The sequence below is a fragment of the Biomphalaria glabrata genome, chromosome 2 (genome assembly GCF_947242115.1).
Source record: "Biomphalaria glabrata chromosome 2, xgBioGlab47.1, whole genome shotgun sequence".
NCBI classification, from domain to species: domain Eukaryota; kingdom Metazoa; phylum Mollusca; class Gastropoda; family Planorbidae; genus Biomphalaria; species Biomphalaria glabrata.
Window position 1 is genome coordinate 47,228,111 of NC_074712.1, and position 26,698 is coordinate 47,254,808.

At 36.0% G+C, this 26,698-nt stretch overlaps 1 protein-coding gene and 1 long non-coding RNA gene across 12 annotated transcripts in view; both read right to left on the bottom strand.

Annotated features, from left to right (window-relative positions):
- Nucleotides 1–18,227, bottom strand: part of LOC106066005 (B-cell scaffold protein with ankyrin repeats-like) — a 43,649-nt gene extending 25,422 nt beyond the window's left edge. For 3 of the 11 annotated variants that reach the window (XM_056020934.1, XM_056020931.1, XM_056020924.1), the window contains exons 1-2: nucleotides 18,014–18,226; nucleotides 1,357–2,049 (exon numbers count right to left, since the gene is read on the bottom strand). In XM_056020934.1, the coding sequence (XP_055876909.1) occupies nucleotides 1,357–1,504 (148 nt within the window). In that variant the 5' untranslated portion in view covers nucleotides 1,505–2,049; nucleotides 18,014–18,226. Of the gene's footprint in view, nucleotides 1–1,356; nucleotides 2,050–5,969; nucleotides 6,105–6,899; nucleotides 7,408–16,082; nucleotides 16,244–18,013 lie in introns of those variants that run through there. The other 8 variants (XM_056020930.1, XM_056020933.1, XM_056020928.1 and 5 more) reach the window with 7 other exon arrangements.
- A 2,059-nt stretch (nucleotides 18,228–20,286) lies between these two features.
- LOC129924633 (uncharacterized) lies at nucleotides 20,287–26,697 on the bottom strand. Its single transcript, XR_008776647.1, has 3 exons — nucleotides 26,557–26,697; nucleotides 23,773–25,446; nucleotides 20,287–23,379 (listed from the first exon to the last, which is right to left on the bottom strand). It is a non-coding gene; the product is annotated as an uncharacterized LOC129924633 (long non-coding RNA).
- Between the last annotated feature and the right edge of the window lies 1 nt (nucleotide 26,698).

Here is a 26,698-nt window from a genome sequence, read left to right on the forward strand (position 1 = left end):
GCCCAAAGACATGTATATATTCCGAGAGGCAACAATACATTTCAATTCAAAAAGTATTAAAAATAAAGGTGCTGTGACACTTCGCGTAACTAAATCACGTTTCCCGGTCAGCTGCAGGCTATCAAGAGAGAGGCTGTTCCCTTCTTTTACGTTGTCCAGCCAGCTTTTCTTTGGACAACCCTTGCTTCGTGCTCCCTGCAACGTACCTTGAAGGATGACTTATGAAAATGAATCATGCCTTACAATATGACCAAACCAGCTCAGCTTTGGTCTCTTCGCAGTATTGAGCCATAGTGTTGACTTGTAAAAGTAAAATCTCAATTTGTCTTCTTTTTCTGGTATCCGATGCCCAGAATTTTTCTGTAGCATTTACGCTCAAAGGTTTGAATTTTTCGTTCAGCCTTAGCGTTCAGTGTCCAATTTTCACTACCATGTATAGTTACGACTACACTAGCGAAGAACACAATTTTAATTTGATTAAGAAGTTGATGTTACTCTTCCAAGATTTCCAGTTTGCTCAAGGCAGCGGATGCCAAGCTTGAATGGGTTTTTATCTCCTTGATTGATTCTCCACCCAAAGTTTACAAACTAAAGAGAGGAATTATAAAAATAAATTTTGAGCGTAAACCCCGTTCCTCCCTAAAAAAGTAAAGTTCACATTTCAGACCTTGCGATCCATAGGGCAGATGATGTAAAGGTCATTTACATGTGTCATGTGGCTAGCACAACGACCAACCGCCTTTACTTTCCCCCAACTAATGCCTGGTTCCCATTAGAGCTGGGTGGACTCAGAGGCGCCCAAAGATTCCGAAATTAAAAATCCCAGTCTTCACCAAGATTCGAACCCCGGACCCCGGTACGAAAGCCAAGCGCTTTACCGCCTCCTATTCCTCCCCGACTAACCATTTTTTCCACGTACGAAATAGGGCGAATTTTGTTTATGCTGTTGGGCGTAAATGACCTCAACTAGTGTGTAAATATGTTAAGAAACTTTAGTGATGATTTTGTATTTCTTGACTGAGGATTGAGGATTGTTTTCTATTGTGTTAGTGAATCGGGATATGTAAATTTGATTTGGAGATTGTGACATTATTTCTTTTTACCGGGGATATTGATTGATCATAGTTGGATTGTGCTTCTGCAATCAGAGAGATACCAGCAATCTAAGAATCGATGAGCTATTTTCTTTAGTTCAATCCCACGTCTTAACAATATATAATACATATTTATTATAAGAAAAACTTAAATATATAGTAAACATTGAATACAGATTCTCTTAAGTCCTCAAAACCACCTTGCCAGCCCCCTCTCTCTCTCACTCTCTCAGCAAATAAAAAAGCTATATAGGCTATTTACCTGGGGGGTGTTTATAATCCAGGGTGGTCACATTTAATGTATGTATGCTGAGTTTGTCCAGCAGAAAATGTTTATGTAAGTACTGACACCACTCCTTATCCTGGTCAGTATGGAGAATAGTCACATCTCTAAAGCACACCTCTGCCATGCCTAGCCACACTCATGTACAATGAGACGAGAAGTTTCTTTTAATCTTTTAGATCTACATCTTTGCGTCTTTCGATGCAACAAAACGTGACATTTAGTACTAACAGAAATGTCACTTTAGGCATTAGTTCATTTAGACGTTCTCTGGGTATTTGGGAGAACAGTCTAGGCGAATCATTGATACAGTAAGTCTCCCTTGCAATCCTGCTGTTTTTTTTTAATAGAATTACAGTCCTCCTGTTTTAGAATGACGTCCTCCTGTTTTAGAATGACGTCCTCCTATTTTAGAATTACGTCCTCCTGTTTTAGAATGACGTCCTCCTGTTTTAGAATGACGTCCTCTTGTTTTTGTTACAGTGCTAGAACTTTTGATGTTTGCCTACAGAAGTACAATGTGAATATTAAATCTCTATGGTCCAGGGTAAGAGCGTTGTTTCCTTGCTGACTGTTTCACTGGCTGAATTGCTAGCAAATATTGCGATGGAGATTTTCAGCTAAAGAGAAGCAGAGTCTAGGTTTTACTTTTTTTTTCTTCCGGAGATGAAACTGTAAAGAAAAGAAAAAAAAAGATTATTTTGCAGTCTAATTACGCAAGAGAGAAAATACTTTCTTAGACTAAAACTAAGACTAAGACTGCTTTATTGATCCTTACGGAAATTTGTTGTGATTACAAGGACTCTTTTCTCACATAAGTACAACACAAAAGAAACATACACATAAATAGAACAGACACAACATAAAGAGTTCATTCAGCGACTACACACAGGCATCTTGGTCCTTTACATGTTTCCTGATCAACGAGTGGCGTTGATTTAGTCTGACCGAGTGAAGTACGAACGAGTTTTTGTACCGCTATGTTCTTGTTTTGATTGACAGCAGTCGCCCACTTTGCGATGACCTGACGTAGTTCTGATGGAGGGGGTGGCCGTTGTCTTCCAAGATTTTTTCGATTTTTCTTAGACACTTTTGTACAAAAAGTTCCTTTAAATATGGTAATGTTGTGAGTATAATTTTGATGCCCTTTCTATATTGGTTTCTAGACGTCGCAACAGTTTAGATGAAGCGTTGCCTTGCCAACAAGTTATTCCGTATGTTAGCAGATTTTGTATAGTCGCGCCGTAAAAATATTCAAAAATTATGTAAAGGCCTACACTTTAAAGAAATCAGCCTTTTAAAAAAGCAGGAGTGTGATGGGCGAGTGGCACAACTCTCGGCTTCCGAATCAAGGGCCTCGGCTTCCGAATCAAGGGCCTCGGCTTCCGAATCAAGGGTCTCGGCTTCCGAATCAAGGGCCTCGGCTTCCGAACCAAGGGTCTCGGCTTCCGAATCAAGGGCCTCGGCTTCCGATCCGAGGGTCTCAGGCTCGAACCCCGATGAAGACTTGGTTTTTTAACTTATAAGTTTTTTAAATTCAGGATTTTTAGTAGGCCTTGAGTTCACCCAACTATATGTTAACTGTCGGTAAGAGTAACAGATGAGCTTTACATCATCCGCCGCATTATGTTTGAAAGAGGTACCTTTATCATATATATTAAATGTCTCATTGTCACTGTATATATATAACCTGCACAATGTGGACCTATTCCTTTCTTTATTACTTTTAGTCTTTTTCTTTCTGTCTCACGAAAATCTTCTCTTTAACCTTTGTCAAAGTAAACATAAATAGATAAATGTCATAAAACTTAATAGTCAAGTCCAGAGACTTAATTTCTGCTCCATAATACTTCAAGAAGGAAGTAGATCATATCTAGATTTACTACCTGAGATCTGCGAATAGAGGCGCTACATAGCGAACACTTGACCAAATAGTACACAAAGTTTTGTGTCAGTTCAATGAAGCTATTTGTAGCCTGCTTAGAACGTAACGCAATTATGAACAATCTATTCAATTCCACTTTAAAGAAACGTAATAGCGGGCTCAAGTAGGCTTTCAATAATTGAACTGAAACTTCAGATTTCATAATATGAACAAACAAACCGTTTATCAATCAATAAGTTAGCAGTTTCTCAGTCTGTCTGTCTGTCTATTATATATACACACGCAGGGGCTTCATATATATATATATATAAACATTCAAAAAAATGTTCGTTTAAAAATAATAGTAAATCTTCATTGACAATGCACAAAAATTTATAATTAAAAAAGGGCCATGATAACTATTTAGATTTCAATCAATGATATGATGATAGTACCGCTATCATATCATGTTCCCTTTATCCGAATTATTACATGCACCTTGTGCATTAACCCTTAAAAAGAAAGCATCACTCAAACTATTGATTTAACCCTCCGTGGTTCAACAATTTTATACTTTCATTTTCTCACTATCCAAACCCGAATGTTTCTTTCAATATCACTTTAGATTGTATTATTTCCCTACAAACCCACTACCACACAACTAATCAACTCCTCAATGTATTCCTTGTCTAACCACACATCTCTCTGTAGCGCTAACATTATTTGTACCACCTCCTTTTCCGTTCCATACTTTGTATAGATCTCCCATTTCTGCACATTATGTTGTATTCATAGACATAAATAAAAACAGACTGGCCGAAGGAAGTAACTTCATGTAACTTGAAAACATGTAGAGAGTAGAGTAGAGTCACTATTGCGGAACAGGCATGTTTGCGGAACAGCTCGTCGAAATTAGTTAAAATCTACTTTATTTTGAAATTTTCTGCTAAACTACTATAACGGTACTGCGCATGGTCCATTTCTCTACATTTTCAATATACAGGTTTTCCTTTAACAGCAGAAAATTAATTTTGACTCCAGGTTAAAGTTGACAGGTGTGGAATCGTCCATTATTTTTCACGTACCAGGAGAACCGCATAGGTCAAGGCTTAAGACTTTTTAAAAATGATAATGACCCATCACCTGCATGATACACCTAATTTTCGGTTTATAAATGGATGTGAAAAAACGTAATTTCATAGCTATTCTTCTGGAATTCAATTTTAAAAAAATTGGGAGGTGTTTACCCAGGTCTTACCTTTTTAAAGATAGTCACAATTGTGGAACACTATAGATGTTATTCATTTGACCTGCGCATTTAGCTTAATATTTACATAGTGATTTGGATTTTCGGAATTTAAATATGAGTTTGCATTAGTATACATACATTTAAAAACATTTAGTGAATAATATTAGATATAATATAGATTTATGATTACCAGACGTCCAGAAAAAAGTAGACAAATCATAATATCAAATATCATATAGACCTATATAATATTAATATAACAAAAAAAATGTGGAAAATAAACCTTGTAAGGAAAATCAGAGTAGTGTGACGTCAATTACAATTAAAGAAGAGGTAAATAATCTAAAATGTGAGTCTTAGATCTAATGTGTGTCTTTAGCATTAATTTTTTTTTTAAATGTAAAGAATAAGGAGTTCAAGTATTATTTAAGACTTTATATAGGCTTTGTTCCGACATTTTTACCGTGTTCCGCAATTGTGACTTCTTAAAAAATCCTGTTCCGTAATTGTGACTGACCATATCTCAGTCGAGTTGAATTTTTAAATTTAAATATGTGTTGAAAAACGAAACAATGTGTCCATTTGATCGGAAAATGGATGGGCAACGCCTAGGTACTTTTAGTTTTTCCATAGGTCTAACAATTACGGAGCAAAAAATTCAAAACTAAAAGTAGCAGCAAGCTGTTCCGCAATAGTGACTTTACTATATATCTATTGTATTCGGATTTCCGAATTATGAAAAATTGCATGATCTTCATTCTTAGAGAATAAACAAAACTACACTGCCTCCTTATTTACAATATATATAGGTGTCAAAATCAATGTCTACCAAGCCGTGTTCTCTCAGCCCTTCTATATGGCTCTGAGACATGGACACTATACAGAAAACAACTAAGACTACTTGAGCGCTTTTACCAAAGATGTTTGCGCTCCATCATGGACATACGGTGGCAAGACCGCACTACAAACAGCGATGTTCTTGCGAACACCGGTATGGACAGTATAGAGGGACTTCTTATGGTCCGACAGTTACGCTGGGCAGGGCACGTATCCCGTATGGGAGACGAACGTATGCCAAAGGCAGTCCTTTTTGGTGAGCTGAAAGGTGGTGGACGTAACAGAGGCGCCCCACGGAAACGCTTCAAAGACCAGCTTAGGCGTCAACTATTTTTGGCTGACATAGAAGAGAGCACCTGGTTGTATGCGGTCTCAGAACGAGACAGCTAGAGGTCATTACGAAGGCCCCAGGATACACATTTGAGACAAAATGAAAATCCGCTGCCGAGGACAAAGGCAGACGGCGAAAAGAAAATCTAAATCGACCACCTGCGGACAATGGTTATGCTTGCCCTGGATGTGGCAAACTATGTAGGTCACAGCTGGGGCTGCGCAGCCACGGGAAATACTGCATTCCTCACTAATCTTCGAATTCGAAGACTAGCTTTATTACATAATATATATATATATATCGTTACATACGTGATATTTCATTTACAAAAATAATATTCCTCTTAATAAGGAAACAAAAACATTCGAGGTTATTTTATTCTACGTATAGAATTGGTCACTCCGAATACTGGGAACACACGTCTTCTCATCCTGTTCTACTTACACTGACGAGTGTGTCGTTTTGTTTTTCGTGGATCACACAACAAACGACCACGCCGGTTCACGCAAGGATGATCACGTGGCTAGTCTAAGTAGATGTGTCGGCGGATCAAGTGTTTTTAATTGACGTTCGCCTAATGTTGACTCATGAATGAATATAAAACTCCTGGACTAGGGGATTTCCACACTGCACTAGATGTAGCCTAGATCTGGAATGTCGTTCAGAAAAAAAATTCCCGTTGGAAGTTTATAAGGAACACATATCTCTCTCTGTGCCCCATTGATCAAACAGGTCTATGTCTTTAGGTCTATGTATGGTTGATGGAAGGTCTATATAAGTAGGCCTATTAATAAATATTGGATTGCATGGACGGTGTTACGTAACAAGGACAAAACTACGTTAGTTAAAGACAGGGAGAGATGTTCAGGTCGAACATTACAGAGGAAAAAAAAGAGAGAAAAAGTGAGAAAGTAAAAGAGAAAAAAAAGAAATAAAGATGAGAGTGAAAAAGAGATAAAGATGAGAGAGTGAGAGAGAAAAAGAGATAAAGATGAGAGAGTGAGAGAAAAAGAGATAAAGATGAGAGAGTGAGAGAGAAAAAGAGATAAAGATGAGAGAGTGAGAGAAAAAGAGATAAAGATGAGAGAGTGAGAGAGAAAAAGAGATAAAGATGAGAGAGTGAGAGAGAAAAAGAGATAAAGATGAGAGAGTGAGAGAGAAAAAGAGATAAAGATGAGATGTGAAAGAGCAAAAGGGAGAAAGAAAAAGAGAAATTGAGAACAAGTCACAAACAATGTTACCTTATATCAAAACACAATTTGACAACTTGCATAGCCTACCTACGTTAAAACAGCAAATATAAACAAACATAGATCTACTTCTACCCGGATCCTCTATCCATTGTAATGTGTCTCAGAGAATTTCTTGTTTTAAGCTTCCTTGTAGACCATGTAACTGTGATTCATAAACTAAGAATACGACGATCAATACATTCTAACTTTTGATATCATAAAGTTCTATATTTAGAAATCAAAAGCCACTGGTCCACATGCACACTTTTGTTTAATATAAGTCTATGATATAAACTTTAATTTCGCACCAAAGAACCTAAAGATTGATGTTTTCTACGGGCTTCATATATTCCAGGCATTAAAACATTTCTAGAAGACTAAAAATATAAAAACATAACAAATATTTTTAAAGTTTCACATTTCAATCACGGGAAATGAAAACTAAATGCACACAGACACACAACAAGTAAACAAGCAACAACACACACACACAAGTACACATGCAAAATACCGAACCAAGAACAAACTATTTATTTAATACATACAAGGGGCGGGTGTAAAATGGATGTAACATAAATGACCTAACATTAGAAAGAATAAAATACAACTTTAACATTAAAGTCGACCTCCCCGATATTAGACCTAATTGGAAACAATGTCAGCGGTAGGTTTCCACCAAACAAAACGGTACGAGGCAAGAATAAACCAAAAATTAGGCAGGAATTGGTCGAGTTTAGGATTAACCGGCAAGACAGTGGTGTTCAGAGTGAACAAGATGGCCTTCTTAGGGGTCCTCGGCAGCCTGCATCAATCTCTAGTCCCAAGTTCAGGTTAATAGTAAATGCCTCTGAACAAAATGGAGTCAAATTTTTGTTTTGAGCCTTATCTTTAGTCCTGAAAATGAGAGATCTTATTATGAATGTCGTAGACTAGTATTGACTTGTCTGTACATTGTTGAACTCTGCCCTAACTCTAGCATTGTTGTATCAAACATTGGGAGGGTTGTTTTTCAATCCAATCCTGAACAAAAATAATGTGATGTAAATGCCTAGAGATCATAAGAGATCCCTGCCTGGTCATGTAAAGAACGTTTGGTAGGCCTTCTGTTGATGGTCTCTAGTTCGAAGCCTGCATCATATGATTTTTAATCTTCAAAAAAAAAAATTAATGGAAAAAAAAAGTTTTGCATCCATTGGTTAAAATGTGATGAATGCTATTCTATGTTTCAACAGGAAGTGATAGATAACGGACGCACATACGCGTCAACAGTATCTGCTATCTTATCAACGACAAGGCTGACACAAGGTGCTACATGTTAAGTGGCCCTAGGCTTGTGCGAGTGAAAATGGTTAATCTCAGTACTCAGAGACCAGCGATGCACAACCTTCTGATCGCGGGCCGACTCGTGACGCCTTTCTGGACCTTCGAAATTTTTGCTTCAATGTGTTCTAAAGCAGCAGACGATTGGTTCCAGTGAACTCCATTTTGTTTCCATGATGCTTCCCATGATGCTATCCATGACAGGCTTGTCGGAAATGGAAATGCATTACGGCCCCTTGCCGACACATTGTTGGGCACCGCTGCAATGGAACTTCAACCTGATAATGACTATCTGAATAGCGTGTCCATAAAGATTAGTCACTGTCCGACAGGATCGGATTTGCCAACAGTTATAACCACAAACCATAGATTTTACATTATTAAAGGATAGTTTATGCAAGTTGAAAATGTTTTTGAATTATAACATTTTCAATGCAATTTAATAATGACTTGATCACTTTTAACCTTTTAATCACTTCAGAATAAGAATTCAATAATATCAATTATTGAATTATTAAGAATTGTCTTTTTTGTACACTAGTAATGGCGGTACTTAAAACTGCAGGTCAAGACCAAGTGTCTGCAAACAACGTAGAGAATTGTTTTATCTTTATCACTTCAACCAAAAATATAAAGCAATAATCTTTTAACAAGAGACATTTTAGTGACTAAGCTTTGTTTTCAGTTCTTAATTTTAGTTCACCATTGTTTCATAGTCAAAAGGAAGAAGTTGGTCAAGAAGTTGAAGAGACCGCGGTGGTCAAAGGTGGACGGTGGTCAAGAAGTTGAAGAGACACAAGTCATAAGGTGGAAGGTGATCGAAGAGACACGTCCAAAGGTCGGAGGTGGTCAAAGGTGGACGGTGGTCAAGAGACACAATTCAAAAGGTGGAAGGTGGTCAAGAGATACAAGTCAAAAGGTGGAAGGTGGTTAAAAGACACAAGTCAAAAAGTAGAGGGTGAAAAATTGACTCATTTATTTCAAACTAAAATTTCGCAGATATAGAATGGCTGGTAAGCAAATATAGGCCTATAAGAAGTATGGGTAGTAATAATGATATGTCAGATTATTTAGTAGCAGATAGCATTTTTAAAGCTGCACCTGTAGGGAAAAGGCAGTTTGCTTTCAAGCTGTCTATCTGTCAGGTGTCACATCTTTGATAAACTAAACTGACTTAAAGTGATATTGAAAACTTGATGTAAGGAATGGGCGAATCATGTAGCGCACTGCCTTACTTACTATGACTAACGGCTACTAAAATTATTTACCACTTGTCTTAACAAAAACATATTTTGTATAGTGGCAAATGGAGCCAAAAATAATGGGTACATCTAACTTAATGTTCTGACTCAAAAGTTCAGTTTCTTGGAAAATAGTCACTTTGGTCAACTAGTTCCCAATAAACCTCCGGGATGCAATGACTCATTGTCTCCTCTCCCACACCCTACAGTTTTGTTTGTTTCAGTTTATTTCTTCCTTTCTGTCAATGCACTGAACTAGTGTCACGTGATTCAAACAAATAACTGGACTCGCTTGTGAGCTTCGAGAGGCATGGAATGACGTCAAACACTGTGCTTGATAGCCTCAGCATAATACAGAGATGGTATACAGAATGTAATGGTAGAAGTGTCGGCGTTCATTAAGACTAGAACGTTTCAAATGTACAGCTTTTGTTTTCTTTTTAATTCGTATCTCATTTCTTGTATCTACTGAGACTATTTCATGTAGGTTTCTTTTTCATAATCAATGGGCATTGAAGATATTGAATACAAGTATCTTTGGGAGGAAATGGGCGAGTCAGTTGTGATGACGATAGCGCACTTCAAGGGACAGGATTAATACCGTTCAATATTTTGAAGTATGTGCTTCAATGTTTTCTTTCTTAGTAAGAGAATCTACTAGACGTTACTAGAATCTATATCCTTTAACTATACAATACATTCTTCTCAATTTAGTTAATAGAAACTATCGTTATTCTTATAACTTCACAAGAAATACTTTTAATGTTTCTGACTTCTAATACGTTTCTTAAACGCGACTGATGCCCATTTTATTTTTTTCATTTTTTTTGTTTACAAACAATATTTTCATTACACACAATATTATAACCGTACGGCCCTGCAACTAAGCTAATAAAGGCTTCAGTAGAACAAAGACCCCCAAAACTAGGAGCAAATACTTGTAAGCGAAAATATTAGATGCTAAACAATAGTTTGAAGTGACATTATTTAAAAGTTGGTGCATTATAGAAATCATGAAAGTAAACGTACATTGCAATCAATGAAACACAAACCCCATCTTAGGTTCAACTCAGAACAAAACAAAAAAATGTAAACAAGTCATGCACGAGTGGATTGTAAACAGTCTGGGGCCTCTGGGCTACTAGACCTTGGATGTAAGATAGTAATTAAAGTCTACAGTGATGAGTGTGACAAAAGAGGCATTAACTCTTTGAAACTTTTTGGTTTATCGGTTTTGAGTTTCATCAAGGAACAAGGACATTCCGTTGGGAGTTTCCGAAACTTGGAAACAAGATCCAACAGAAAGACCGAATTACACATTAACCTAGAAATTAGAGGAACTCAAGAAATACAATGCTTTCGTCTAAAGTTCTATTACGTCATAGAGGTATAGTTATATATGTAATTATCTTCTTTGTTGAAGTCACGTCTGTGTATTCTATACGAGAAGATACTAGAGAGCTTTAGGGTTACATATTGCCGAAAACGAAGTGGAAATATTTATTAAACAATTATAACTTTAAAGAATAACTTTATTCATTACACCAGTGCTTCCCAAAGTGGGGTACGCGTACCCCCAAGGGGTACGGGAAGACTTTGGAGGGGGTACGTGTTGCACCTCATTAACCTTGCTGATTTATTAAAATACCCATTTATTTTGTTCTGTTAATGAATTAAAATGAGCATTACAAAATTATACAAGGGGTACAGATAGGTCAAAAGTTTGGGGAAAATTCATTAGACCTTTGATATACACTATGTCTTAAATCAAATGGACTCTGGTCATCTATATTTTCATTTCATAAATAAATTGAATAGCCTATGTTTTGTGTTAGAAATATCTTTAACGCAATAGTCTTCATAGTGATTTGATATTAATTTGAGAATTACAAGAAATAAACGTCAAAGTTAGTCTTAGACTGTTTCAGTGTAACAATCATCGCAACATTCTCGTGTCAGATAAAAGCCCCTAAAAGCCCCTAAAAGCCCGAAATTCTCCCACGTAATGGTTTCCGCTATCTGCGTAAGTCTCCAAAGGGATGACACTAACCAGGAAGCTATACTACTTTGCACCAACAGGTCAGACAAAACAGTTTACAGACACTATCAGATATAAAGTACTGAACTTCAACTGAACAGATACTTCCTTGTTTCTAGATCATTAGTTGGCTCTAGTCACCTAGTGTTATAATAGGAGCTTAAGCTGCGAAAGAGGAGGGGGGGGGAAGATGATGAAAAGAAAAACTCTGTGTCTTACCTTGTTGAGTACACACAAATATTTTTGTTACTAATCTAATGGGTTTCTATCTATCTATCTATCTATCTATCTATCTATCTATCTATCTATCTATCAATCTATCTATCTATCTATCTATCTATCTATCTATCTATCTATCTATCTATCTATCTATCTATCCGTCTATCTGTCTATCCGTCTATCTGTCACGGTGTCTCAAATATGCCTACTCTCCTCCCCCCACGCACAAGATAATACCCACTAAATTCTAGATGATCCAAACTTCGGTAATCCGAAAGTCCGCTTAATCTGAAACAATAACTTTATATTTTTAGGAAAAAACAAACTAAGAAAGAACAGTGAATAAAAAGTACTAAAAATTAAAGTAAATTTTAAAGATACAAAGCTGAATGAACAAAACATATTAATATTATATGTGGTTCAAAACAAAGTTGTTTTTATTTAAAATGTCTGTTACATTGTTTTGGTCGAAAAGAAGACCTTTCTTTTGAAGCAAAATTACGCCAACACATCAGAAACAAAGCGTCCGCTGGGTCGAGGCGATGCATGGCTGTTACAGTACGATACAAGTATTTTAAACTCCAATACAGTCATCAAAAAGCTACTTTGACTACTGTATAAGAAATATTTCGCTCTCTTCTCACGCACTATATACAACAGACTAGGTTTTAGAGAGATGACATCAAATAAACTCTTCTTATCCTGTACCAGTTTATGTCATTACACGTGGTTTTTCACAATTATGTTTATTTTAGTCATAATTTGACTAAATCCGAATTATTCGTTAATCCGAACTGGATCAGGTCCCAATCATTTCGGACAATGATGATATAATAATGGCAATGTCTTTGATTCCGAAGATTAAGGGTGAATGCAATGTTTCACGTGACTACATAAACCCAGTTGCGACCTGCATATTGTTCATCTTGTGCAGACAAAGCAGTTGTCCGCTGGTGGTCTATTTAAGTTTTCTCTTCGTCTTCTTCGCGTTATGGTATTCGGTCGTCTCCCAGGTGGGATAAGTATCCGACCCAGCGTAGCTGTCAAATGGTAATTGGTGCTTCTTTACAGACCATACCGGCTTACAGCAGAACATTGTTATTTGAAATGCAATTGTTCCTGCGTATGCCCATTATGGAGTGAAGTCACATTTGTTGGAGGCGTTCGAGAAGCCTTAAATGTTTCCGATCGAGAACACAATATCAGAGCCATACAAAAGTATTGTGAGAACCACTGTTTCAAAAACATTGATTTTTGTTGCTAGGTGAAGAGACATATTCCGCCTTACTCTCAGTTTGAGGCGACCAAAAGCGCTGTTGGCCTTTGCCAGACGGTTGTCGATTTTTCTGCATCTCTAGACTGTGACGCATCGCTGGACACTGTGCTGCCCAGGTAGGTACATTTGTCAACAGCATTTACGAGATGACCATTCACATTGACTAGTGGAGCTGGGTTAATTCCGATTGGGGACTTTTGAAGCATGACCTGCTTTTTTGTTTAGGTTGATGGACAGACTAAACGAGACAGCAGCCTCGGCAAATTCATGGTTGGCATATTGAAGTTTGCAAGAAGGGCGCGATTGTCCACATAGAGCAGCTCAGTAGAAATCATTTCTTTGATTTTGGTACGGGAGAGCGAGACTATAATGTTAAATATGCTGCCATGGGTGCGGAACTTGATGTATATGTCCTAATGAAGGCGTCGCCTTATTTTATTTTGCATTGCTCAGAAAAATATTGCAAATAGTGTTAGAGCAAGCACACAACCCTGCTTCACACCAATCTCTACACAGAATTGAGCTGGTAGTTCACGGTTGTATCTGATTTTACCTTTCTGACCTTCATGCAGTTACTTCAGAATAGCGCTGAATCTTGGAGGGCATCCGAGCCGAGATAGAATCATCAACAAGCCAACGTCAAATTCTTTGGTGAGATCGATGAATTTATCGTTCAAGTCTAGTTACTGACTCCTGCATTTTCCTTGCATAGGTCACACGACAAAAATCATGCCCGATGTGACTCTACCGTCCCGGAAACCACACTGACTTTCAGAAAGGACACTGACTTTCAGAAACCACACTGACTTTCAGAAACCACACTATTATGGAGTTAGTCAACATGTCAAGGAGTATCTTGGCAAGGATTTTCCGATACTGACAATAAGATAATGCCATGGTAATTGAGGCAGTCTGTACTATCCCGCCAGAACTTCGAGATGCCGCCATCCTATCCCCCCCCACCACTCCACTGTGGATATATTAGAACATTTGTTTCTCAAACTTTAACCCGTGATGCTCATCAAAGAAAAAAAGAGCGCAGGTCAAAGGTCAAATAAAGAAGTAGGAAACGAGGGGCATTCATGGTTCATGGACGAGATCGTCGTCAAAACATTTTCGTATGAAGCAATACTTGAAGTAACGTCTTTATTTTATAAGATAAGAGAATACTTCTTCTAGCGGGCTTGGTTTTGTCGTTAACAAAACGATTTACGACACTGGGAAGAAATCCGACCGTTCTGACATGAGAAAAACAAGTAGACATTGAACAGTCTTCTTCGTTGAAGAAAATAGTCGATTATTTTGCAGACATTTATTAAAACGTTCTTGGTTAGAAAATAAAACAAAGTCTCTTAATTAAATTATATTAATTTTTCCAAAAAAATGGTGATAAATATTAGTAATAAACATTGGTGATAAACATTGGTGATATTGTAATATTTTACATATTCAAATATTGATTTGTAGACAAAGTATTATGGAAATAAAAAACATATTTGTCCATTAAAAATAAATTGATCATCCCTTTTTACAGCACTTCTAGACTTTACTGGGCCGCGTCCAACAGTTTGAGAATCGCTTTATTACATAAAACTATTTTATGTGCGTTTCTTCATGTATTGTATACATGTGCGTGTGTGGGAGGGAAGTAAATGTCCCGGTGTGTCAGGTACATAAACGACAGCAAGACATCCCCCAGAGAGTCAAAGGGATTGTTCAAAAGTAGACGAAGTAGAAGAAGGAAATAAAATGTCTTGGGGAAGTCCTTTCTGTTTTGTTCTATTTCTTTATGAATTCAAAACTTGTCATAGACACAAATAACAGGCTACAATATGGGCCAAAATTTTTGATCTAATATAAGAATTTTGATGTCATGTAACTATTTTTTTGCCACTGGCTCTAGAAGGGGGTAGAAGGGGCTTACATAAAGCTCACAGAAGAAAAATTCAACTGATCAATAATTGAAACTAGAGCACAATCTACATGCAGGAAACGTCTTGGTTTTAATGAATAATACAACAGAAAAGTGATTTGACCAGAGGAATTTTAGGTTCTTTAAAAGAAGAAAACAAAATTCTATAATACAAGTGTATATGTCTAATCGACCTACCCACCTATCTAACTACCCACCCACCTACCTACCTACCCACCTACCTACCTACCTACCTACCTACCTACCTATCTACCTACCTACCTACCTACCCATTTCTTGTCAACTCATCGATTCATCACTTGTAGTAAATATAAAGAATACGTTCATCACTAAAAAAATGTATACATGTTTAGCCTCTTTAGAAAACGAAAAAATGAAAGTGAAAATCTGACTGCTCTCGTTAGCCAATAAGTTTTGTACAATTGGTTGATCACAGAGAACAATTAAAGAAGTACTTCAGACATTTGTTTAAGACTTCTATCCTCCTCAAAGCGCTCTTCACAAATGTGTGTGCAGTAGCAGCTGTGTGTGTGTGTGTGTAAGGAGATAGTGTTCATGAACTTGATCTATTAACTCACGGCTTAATTAATAGCACGGCTTGAAAGACGGGGAGGGAAATGTTGCTTCGATACATAAAATAGATTAACCACCTTGAAAAAATTCTGCCAAGTCCGAACATTAAAATACCTTATTTTCAAATTATATGGAAATAATTAAATAATAAATACAACGAATTTTCACATTAATTTAAAAAATATATAAATAAAGATAAAGGGAGTTAAGTGGTACTCGTAATCTCGTAGGCGGCCCCTGCCCGTGAGGGTCAATTTCGCTAACACATTACGTTACAAATAAAATTGCACTTAAATCAAGTAGACAGTATTAACAGAAAGTGCTTCTAAATGCTGTTATAATGTCCATAGGCCTACGTATGTGTATACACTAAGTTTTTAAAGACAAAATTTCACGCTTTCGAAAGACCGGAAGTTGTTGTTGGATATAGTCATACACCTGTATTGCTGTTGTTTTTTTTTTTTAATTTTTACATTTAACAAATTACAAACATGCAGCTAAAAAAGTAACCGGCACTGATCACATGTGTAGCAATAAATGAGTTTTAAAAACTGTGGATTCAAAGCGGCAATGTGTTATGGGAGGTACAAACCTTAGAGGCGAGGGACTGTGCGAATCCTGCAATTTTATCACCAAGACGTAATAGAAACTGACATGTATATTTGGTGTTCGGTAAAAACAGCCTAAACTAAAATGTCCCACATGTAACAATATATTGCTCGTGTCACTTCAGAAGCGGTAACATTCAGAGACCTGCAAGAGAGACATGCGAGAGAGAGACAAGTCAGAGTGACATGCAAGAGAGTCATGACCTGGATATTGTAGACCTTTTGTTTTATACTTGTTTTTTTTTTTTAAACAAAGAAACGGATTATACCTGGAGAGAATCTGACAATCACTTGCTATACATGGCCCCTTACTTTCTTTATCAAATATTTACTATCTTACTTTGTTTCCCCTCATAAACATTAACATGTTACAAGGAGCCAAATTATAGGCACAAAAGTAAGAAGCCCACTTAAATATTAGATAATACTCTTTATGTCGGTGATACTACAGGAGTAGCTCAAATGTCTGGGGCATACAACTATTTGCTTTGTTGAATATTAAGGCAAACGTCCTTCAAGGTTCACCAAACTTTTGAGGCACCTCATGGGTAGATCAGGGGTAGATCAAATGTTGATATCACGCTATGTCCTTGTAAGCCTTTATTTGAATGTGTGTGATTCTTTGTATTATTTTCAATACATGTCACAATAGCTACTAAATAATGATATGACTGTCCTCATCTAATTAATATTACAGCAAGCACAATGATCAGTTATGAAAGCCTCCTATAGACTAGAACATTGTAATGCAGATTGTGCAGACGTGCAAAGGGCTCCGCAAGAGAGTTGAAGTGTCGCAGGAGAGAGTCGTATTGGAAGTGAAACGTGACACTCTTCAAACTTCTCTAGACACTAATTCAAAATAAAACTAAAATAGGTCAATGCAGATGTTTAAATGAATAACTAATTCTCCAAAAGAAACCTTCCAAAAGACCTAAGTTAACTGATGCCCTAACGACACAACTTAAACATGTCAAATGATTCATACAGACAAAGAGAGCTACGGAGAAGAAATTAGAAGAAAAAACAAACACTTACAATGCAAACACTGTAATTCAGATTTAATTGAATTCTCAGTGGAGTCTGTACAGACCTACCTAAGAGTGAAACAATTTTTTTTTAACCACAATCTACAATCTGGAATTAGCCAGTATGCTACTCTTATTTCATACACCCGTGTCTCCTTGAGTGCAGGGCAATGATTAGACCTACATTTACTAGAGGGAAAGTAAAGTTCCCCTTTTCCTCTAGCGATCTTAAGGGCAGATGATGTAAAGGTCATCAGTTTCTGCGTCTCACAGTTAAAGAAGGTGTCGCCATGGTACCAACACATCGACCAACCGCCCTTTCCCCCCTCAAATAATTTCAGGTTCCGTTAGAGCTGGATGGACTCAGAAGCGCCCTTAAGATCCCGAAATCATCACCAGGTTTTGAACCCGGGAGTTTAGTTCGGAAGCCATTCACCTTACCACTCAGCCACCGTACCCTACATAGGAACGAAGTAATAGAGTTGTAAATCTGGTTCAGTACCATGTAATTCTAGATACACAGCTTTTCTTTTTCTTTTTAGAATATAAATGTCTTTTACGTTTACAAAAAAAAAAGTGTGCATATGTAACAAATTTGTTTCATTGTTTGCCAGGCTGCCAGATACTGACTAGATTGTCATTTCATCTAGATTATATGTAGCACTGTGCTCCATCAAAACACACATATATACAGATGAATATTTTTTTTACTTTAATTCGAAGCAGAACTTTAACTTTAAGTTAGACTTATATATAAACATATGAAGAACGAACACAAATGTCACAGCTACTTTTTTTAAGTTGAAAAAAAAAATAAAAACCCGGGAGAAAACAACAAGATTTAACTTAGTTTGAAATAGTTTGCAAATCGTCAATACAAAGTTTACCTGTCTTAGACCAAGTGCTAATCCAACACACAATATTGACACACGAAACTTGTGACGGCTCGTAAGAACAGTACCTACATTTGTAAACGTATAATATGGCTGGTCCCAGTGTATGATCAAAGTGCCGAAAGAGTGTGTTATGATATAACACAGCTACTGGGCCAGCACAGTATTTTACAACATGGAAAGTAGGTCAACAGAAGACTGTGACCTGGACTTGGGAATTTTACTTCCTTCTTACTTGAACCCAACCAACATTTTGATTGGTTCAGATTTTTCTCTTTAGGTTATAGGAGTGTTAAATAGTTGTTTTTACAATCAATATTAGCTGATAAAATGTTTATTGTCATATCATTGATTAGTTGTTTTACAATTAATATTAGCTTATACAAGATTACAAAGAGAGTTTGTGTACAACACAAACTCAGAGGCGGCCCCGTCGAAGTCGGATACCTGTCGTATCCGCCTTTCGCAAGGAATATTCAAGACGTGATTTTATTTTCATTGTCAAAAGTAATAATCTTTCAAAGATTCATTTAGCTTGTAAATTTTTTTTCTTTAAAATGGTTTACATGTTTTGGATGTTCCTTCAAAGTTACAGATAATTTACTTCCTTATCAAAATCTCCACCTGGACGACAGGGGATGACAGCGAGCAGGGTATGAAACCAGGACCGTCGAGATAATCAGTCCAGCGCGCTAACTGCACGACCAGGAATTGCTGTTAACTTAATAACAAACTAATAGCCTATTATTGATAAAGAGAGATATTACACATTACGGCATGACAACTACCAGATATGTACAATATGTCAGACGAGCGATTTTAGATAATCTTTTGGTATTGATTTGTAATAAAAAAAAAAAGAAAAGAACAAGGCATCGAGCTTGTACTTCGGCAACGTCTGCTCGATGTCCCAGCACAGTTACCAACAGTTATTGGCATTTTCATTTAAATGGAACTAGAATGAGGATGTAGATCTACCTAAATTAAACTTCTGATTTAGCACTCTTAACCTATCTACTAGATCTAGATCTAAAATATAAATGTGGAATAATGTAGACGTAATTTAGATAAGATTTATATAAAAAAAAAAAAAGCCTAGATAATGTATTAATAGACTAAATGCAATATTAAATTCAAAAAATAGTAAATTAGTTTTAGTATTTTATAACATTGTAATATTGATCTAGACATCTGGAAATAAAAATCTACACTTTTAAGTCTAGAAATTGAAATTATAGATCTTGATCTATTCTAAATCATGGCTGCCTGGTCCTGCGGTTTGCGCGCTGGAGTGTCGTTTGGATTTATCAATGGTCCCCTAGGTTCAAAACCTTGCCCGCTCCCATCCCCCGTCGTCCTGAGGGAAGTTTGAACTAGAAGTAAACATCTTCAACTCCGAAGGAACATCCGAAACATGTAAAACAACAAATATTCTAAACTAGACCAAGAAATTCTAGATCTAGAATCTACAATTATTTTAATTAGAATATAAATCTAGATCCAGTGTAAAAAAAATCTGGCTCTAGTGTAAAAAAATCTAGATTTAGTGTAAAAAATCTAGATTAGATCTATATCTAGCTATTATGTCTTTTTTAAAATACGAGTCAGATTACGAGGTTTAATAAATATTACTATACCGAGTAGTTTTAACAATTCATTTGAAGAATTTATTCCATATGACATCAAAGGAAAAAAATCCAATACGTCACATGGCCTAGCTAGTCTAAAAAATGTCATCAATACTAGCAGGTTGTCGAGGGTTCATAGACATTGGTGCACCGAGTGAGTTCTCTTTGCATTTCATTTAAAGAATTAACTCCATATGAAGTCAAAGGGAAAAAAAATCCACTACGTCACACTGCTTAGTTAGACTAAAAATGTCTTTATCAATACGAGCAGGCTCTCGAGGGTTCATAGACCTTGGTGCACCGAGTTATTTTAGCATTTTATTTAAAGAATTAACTACATAATACGTCAATGGAAAAAATCCATTACGTCGCCGATGTATGTATGTATATTTAGAGAGAGAAAATGAAAATTCCAGATTAATCAAATAGCGTAAATTAATTTTTTTTTTGGGATGGTCTCGTATGAAAATTAGATGTACCATAGCCTTGTGGAAGGAAGTTGTTTTCCTTAGAAATTGCAATATAATATTAACGATAATAGATTTTCTAACATTTTAGCTAGAAAATTAAATGTAGTGTAAGAGAGAAGTACGACTTTACATAACTAAAGTTTAAAAAATTTTCATAAAAAATCCGAAACAACCATTTTTCGTAAATGTTAATTTATTACAAGAGGGATTTCAAACAGTTATTTTGTCGTTAGTTGATTTTTCATATAAAATTCGGAACATTTTTGGCGACTATTTGTAAGAAAATTAAAGTAAAGTAATGTAGGTTGATTTCTTTTTCAAAACAAAATCCGGAACATTCTTTACCGATTAAACAACTTTTGTTATGTTTCAGCAAGAAAATTAACTATTAAATAAGTCAAAAAAGTGATTTTCAATAATCGCTTCTACTAAATTACTTTCTTATTTTAAAATCCAGAACAACCTATTGTCAATATTTTTGAAAAAATAAAGTCATTTGACATAAATGTGTTTAAAGTTGAAAATACGGAACAATTTGATATCGATAATTAAACTATAGTGACGTATTGTCAAAGAATATAAGTGTAATATTAGTCAATTATGCGATTTCAAAAAATCATTTGACATAATTTATTTTTTATAAAACAATATCCGGAACAACTTTATAGTTAATGAAAAATAAGTCACTATAGAGATTTTCATTTAGCATTAATATGCTATTTACATTAAAAAAACCGGAACAACATTTTATTGATCATATGTTTTTGCAACGTTTAAGTATGGAAATTAAATATAATGTAAGTTATAAGAGCAAACAAACATTGGTTGGCATTGATTTTTTTTTCACAAAAACATCCGGAACAATCTATTATATGTACCTAAAACTTTTGAGATGTTTCGGAAGGAACATAAAAGGTTAAATAAGATTTTCAATGGCTTTTTAAATTGTTGTTTTTGTTATCTAAACGTGACAGACAGACCGACCGGCAAACAAAACGCACAAAAATAAGAGTCTTTTATCCTGATGTGGGCACTAAACAAAAAAAAAAAATAAAATCTAATTATTTAAAAAATTTTGAGGAAACTGAGTGGTACTATGTTTTGCCGCTACCTGTTACGCTACTGTACGAAAGTCGCTGGTGTATTTCAATGAAAAAATCGCTTGCATAATTAATTTTATAAATTAAACGGTTTGCTTTTAGAAAACCAAAAGTAGCCCTTGCACTTAAACTTTTCAAGCTGCATTGCATGGTGAAAAAATATTTTTCATTTCTATTCTAGTTTTCGAGATCTTAGTGTGACAGACGGACATTTTTGCACAAACCTAATAGCGGCTTTCCCCCTTACGTAACAATCAATATTAGCTTATAAAATGTTTATTGTCATATCATGTTGCTTCACAGTGTCTTATCTTAGAAATTACAGACTCTCTCCAAAACTGAATGAGTCTGAATGTTATTACGTTCTTCTCGTATCCATGTGTTAATTAGAGACAAAGTCTGCTTCTAAAAAAGTCATTGGTTTTCCTGGTTAATTCAGGCAATCCGCTTTATGCTCTTACTCTAATGACACTATGGAGAAAGGAGCACTTTGCGTTTTTGTCCAACAGAAGAAACTACATACCCGTTTTATTTCATTGATTGATGGAAATAAGAGAAATAGGCATCAAATTTTTTTTATTACTGTCTTCAAAAAGGAAAAAGAAGCTATTAGTTTTGCGTGGCCTGTCTGTCCGTGTGCCACGCTTAGATCTCAGAAACTAGAAAAGAAAATGAAAATAGGATATCATGATATTTTAAATCATTCAAAGTTCTGATGCAACGCTACCCTTTTACTTTCCGAAAGTGAACCATCTAATTTTTTAAATTATATATGCAAGCAGATTTTTAAAAAAATTACACCACTTTTCAATGAAAAACTTCAGGGGAGGTAACCTTTTTTTTAAAAAAGGTCATGGACTTTTTCATTAATAACTCAAGCTTCATTCATAGATTCGCGAATTGGTAAAAAAAAAATTTGCATCTAAGGTCACATTGGTAAAAGTGTCAATGGATCATTATAAAATATATTTTCCATTTATTAACTAACTCGTTGAATAGAATACTGATTCAAATGTTGTTTTTAAAGGTTATAAGTTTCAAAAATAACAAATAGCGTGCACTTTTGATATATCCTCATAATAGGAGCCTACACTTGAAAGTCTAAATATGACTAAATAGAGCCCAAATCTAGATTTATTTTAAAAATATATATATATTATTCATATATTGATAATTTGAACAAAATTTTAATTATTAAGGCAATAATTTATCTTCTGACTTAGGGGTGCAGATTTATGTTTTATGTAAAGAATACATCTTTTTTAGTTTCTTGTTTGTTACATGTAACGTTATTAATTTTGAATGCATTGAAAATGTTAATAATTATTATTTTGAAAAATATAAGTCTACGCTAAATGAATAGGCCTATATGGAGATGCTGTGGCTGAGGGGTAAAGCACTTGGAATAGGACAGTCTAGGTGGACCACTTCGGGGGCCGATTTTGAGTTGTGTTTCCACACAAACTGTCTTTGTAACCTTGTTGTTACTATAACCGCACAATGGTCCGAAGGAACAAAAAAAGGAACAAATCTTATAACTAGATCTAAACACTAGACAATGGCTATACGTTTAGTTCTAGTTTCTTTGAATTTCTTTTTAAATGGAAGGGCTGCTGGTCATTTGGTAGGTGTTTCGAACTGCCGTTAAGAGGCCTCGAGTTTAAACCCTATCTTCTTCCCTGTCACCTTAAACTAGTTTGAAATGGATAGGCGAAGTTATGTCTTCTTATCTTCGTTACCATTTACTTACATTTTGTAAAACTAAATAAAAAGAGATTTATCTAGATTGAAATCAAGTTTATGAGTTACGGTGAAAGACTCTCAGAAAGAGTAAAGGTCTACTAGATTTGTAGTATCTACGAGATCCAGGTTAATGCTGAGTGGACTGATTTAAACGAGCTAACAAAAGGATTCGACATTTTGATTAGTCACACTAGCTATATGGGCCAAGATGCTTTATACGTTTATATTTTACTACTGGGTGGTAGCGTGGATAATGGTTCAGCTGCGGATCTGATGATTTCGGGTTCTTGTCCCGGTGAAGGCACCTGATTTCTGATGATCCTTAAACTGATCAGACATTTATAAGATAATCGTTGGGTACTTTAACATTGGAATAGCATCTGCTACAAGCCAACATTATCCAAATAAGTAGACATCATCTGAAAAAAATTATGAGAACAAGCAAATGTTACATAAACAAGCGAACATCATCTGAACACAAGAACATCATCTGAACACAAGAACATCATCTGAACACAAGAACATCATCTGAACACAAGAACATCATCTGAACACAAGAACATCATCTGAACACAAGAACATCATCTGAACACAAGAACATCATCTGAACACAAGAACATCATCTGAGCATGTGAACATCATCTGAACACAAGAACATCATCTGAATATGTGAGCATCATCTGAACACAAGAACATCATCTGAACACGAGAACATCACCTGAACATGTGAACATCATCTGAACGTTAAACATACTCATTTAAGCGAATATTATTAGTATCATATTGAAATCATCCGATAAAATAATTATTACCTGTACTTATGGATGGCATGTGAACACGCGAACATCATCTCTAAATATGCACATCATCTAAACAAGCGAATATCTCCTAAGCATATGAACTTCATCAAAACATTTGTACATCTTCTGAACAAGGAAATTTCATCTGGATAATGTGAACAAGTATATCTCTATGGCCTCCTTCAGTCGCGAAGTGACTATGGATCATCTCATTGGAAATGAGATGAATGTCTGGGCATTAGCTGTGGTCGGAACGATGTCGTTCACACATCAGTTCCCCCCACTCCACGCAGCTGATGTATCCAGAGGAACGGCAGTGTCGATACAGTTTGGAGTCAGCGACGTCGCAGGTTCTGCCAGAGTGTAGCACTGGGTGCTGCAAACTGCCTTAGGGTCACCAGCTCCTGATTTTTCCTCAGGGTTGACTCCCAAAGCCTTTCCCATGGTCTGAAAGGGGAAACTTTACTGTTTACTTTTTACTCATTTGTAAATATGTGTACATTATTTTAACAAGTGAACATCATCTGTTCATGTGAATATCATTAGAATATATGAACGTTTTTAAACATCTTCATAATTAGTTATGATCAGACTTGACCATGCCTGAACAAGTGAACATCATTTCTGCTGATGAATATCATCTGAACAAGGGAACGTTATCTGGAAGAATCCTCTGACCATGTGAACATCTGAATAATCGAACATCCTATGTAACATATTGACATCATTGGAACAAATAATTTTCATCTGTAACAGCTGGACATCACCTGAACAAATAAATCTATAAACAGGTGAGTATCATCTGGAAATGTGAACATCATGTGAACACGTATACATCATCTGGACATGTCAAAATGATCTAAACTAAAAATGTTACTGGACATGTAAACATTATTTGAACAGGAAGCAATGGAATGTCCTCTGTGACAGGTGAACATCATCTGAACAATTAATATCTGAAAATGTGAGCATAATTTGAACAAGTGAAGATCATCTGAACATGTGACTATGGCCATACATTGTTGTGTTCTTACTTTGGTTAAATCTATTTTTGGAATAGTGTCAAAAGGAACAATTTAAAATAAAGAGATAAAAGAAAGATCAAGAAAAGTACAGACGTCACACTCAGCTCTTCAGGATGTCACACTGAGTCCTGCAGGACGTCACATTGAGTCCTTCAAAACGTCACACGAGTCCTTCAGGACGTCACACCTTCAGGACCTTTATAACGGATGAACACAGGACTATTGTGTAGCACTAAAAGTTCACTCTTCATTCTGTCTTTTAAAAAATTACTTCTACCCCCGACCCCTTCCAGAGCCAGCATAATGGTATGATTACACCCCATCGGGTGCTATTGATGTTTCATGTATTAAGTCCAGGATATCTCATATAGTTTCTGCCTGTGGTCTTGTTTTGGGCATGGGCCACCAACCAGCTCCCTCAAGGTGTATACACCAAGTGAATTTAAAGTGAGAGTAGCCAGAGGGTTTGGTAGGGGTAAGTCATTTGACACTCTTACATGTAATTGAATTTAGATACTGGTCAGTGGTCAGTACCAGCGAAACAATTTTTTTGAGCTACTCCAGTTCTTGCAAAACAATTTGGAATCTAACATGAAATAGATCGCCATACTGTCCGAATCAGCCACTGGACCTTGTCCGTGATATAAGCATTCACATCGCCCTGCAAAATAATAAATATATAAATGAATAATTAGAAATGGAAATTAAGAACCCTCCAATTACACCTGACTGTAAATAGCTCATCTTCTGAGTCCGTATGACATGATTTCGCTCCGAGAGACTTTAAGACATCTTTTGAGGTCTGAGGTCTCAACATCAATTGGCTCCTGGTAACACTGAGACTTCGCCGGGTATCTCCCAACACTCAATAGCTTCTAGGGGTGACATGGAGACATCTGCAGAAAACATGGTTCCACCTGCTTTAACCCTTAAAGTGCTGAGCTGTTTTACAGTGAGTGCATACAAAATACAATTACAATTCTGATGTTAGAGGCTAAACTACCACACGCGTTTTAAGGGTTAAGAGCAGAGGAAAACACCGTTGAAAACGGACAAAAATACTCGCCAGAGATACGCCCGTACAGCACTCGTATAATCTCAGAAGTAGAGCGAAAAGAAACTAAACGGGGGGTGAATGTTGTGTATTTATGTTTCTTGTTGTGAACTGATCTGTTCTAGTGTGTCAAAATGTCTTGGTGTCCAGGTCAGCTTGTGTGTGTGTGTGTGTGTGTACTGTGTTATTGTGAACTGTTTTGTCATTTTTATTCAATAAAGCCTAGGATCAAGACATGTTTTATTTGGTTACTACACATCAGAACTTTGAATGGTCTAAACTATTATGATGTAGGATTTTCACTATCTTTTCTAGTTTACAAGATCCAAACTGGACGGACGGACGGACTGACAGACTTTCCACACAAAACTAATAGCGTCTTTTCCCCGTTGGACGTAATTATCTTCTCTTTTAAATTATTCTGTCACTTTATTTTTAATGGTAACTGATGTTTTGGAAAAATTCGTTATTATAGCTTAGATGTACAACAGTTCACCTGGAGGTGATGTTTTGAGTTGCTTCCTATGCATATTGTACAGTAAATGTTGGTAAAATGATCTAGTTAGTAGAAATAGTTATTTATTATTGTAAAGCATCTGTTAAATTGGGTCTCGCTATTCCTAAGGCCGGCCTTGACTAGTCGGTTAAAATGTTTTCCATTTATACCTACTTTATATCTACTTAAAATTAAAGCACAGTAATTAATTTTAAACATACCATTATATCCTTTCTCTCTCTCTCTCTCTCTTTATAAATGTGTGTTTATACATATGTGTGTGTGTGTATTGCTTCTTATCGTTAAAGAAAAGTTAAAAAGTCGTGTAACAATGTTGACTTCTTATCTCTGACTTACACAGGA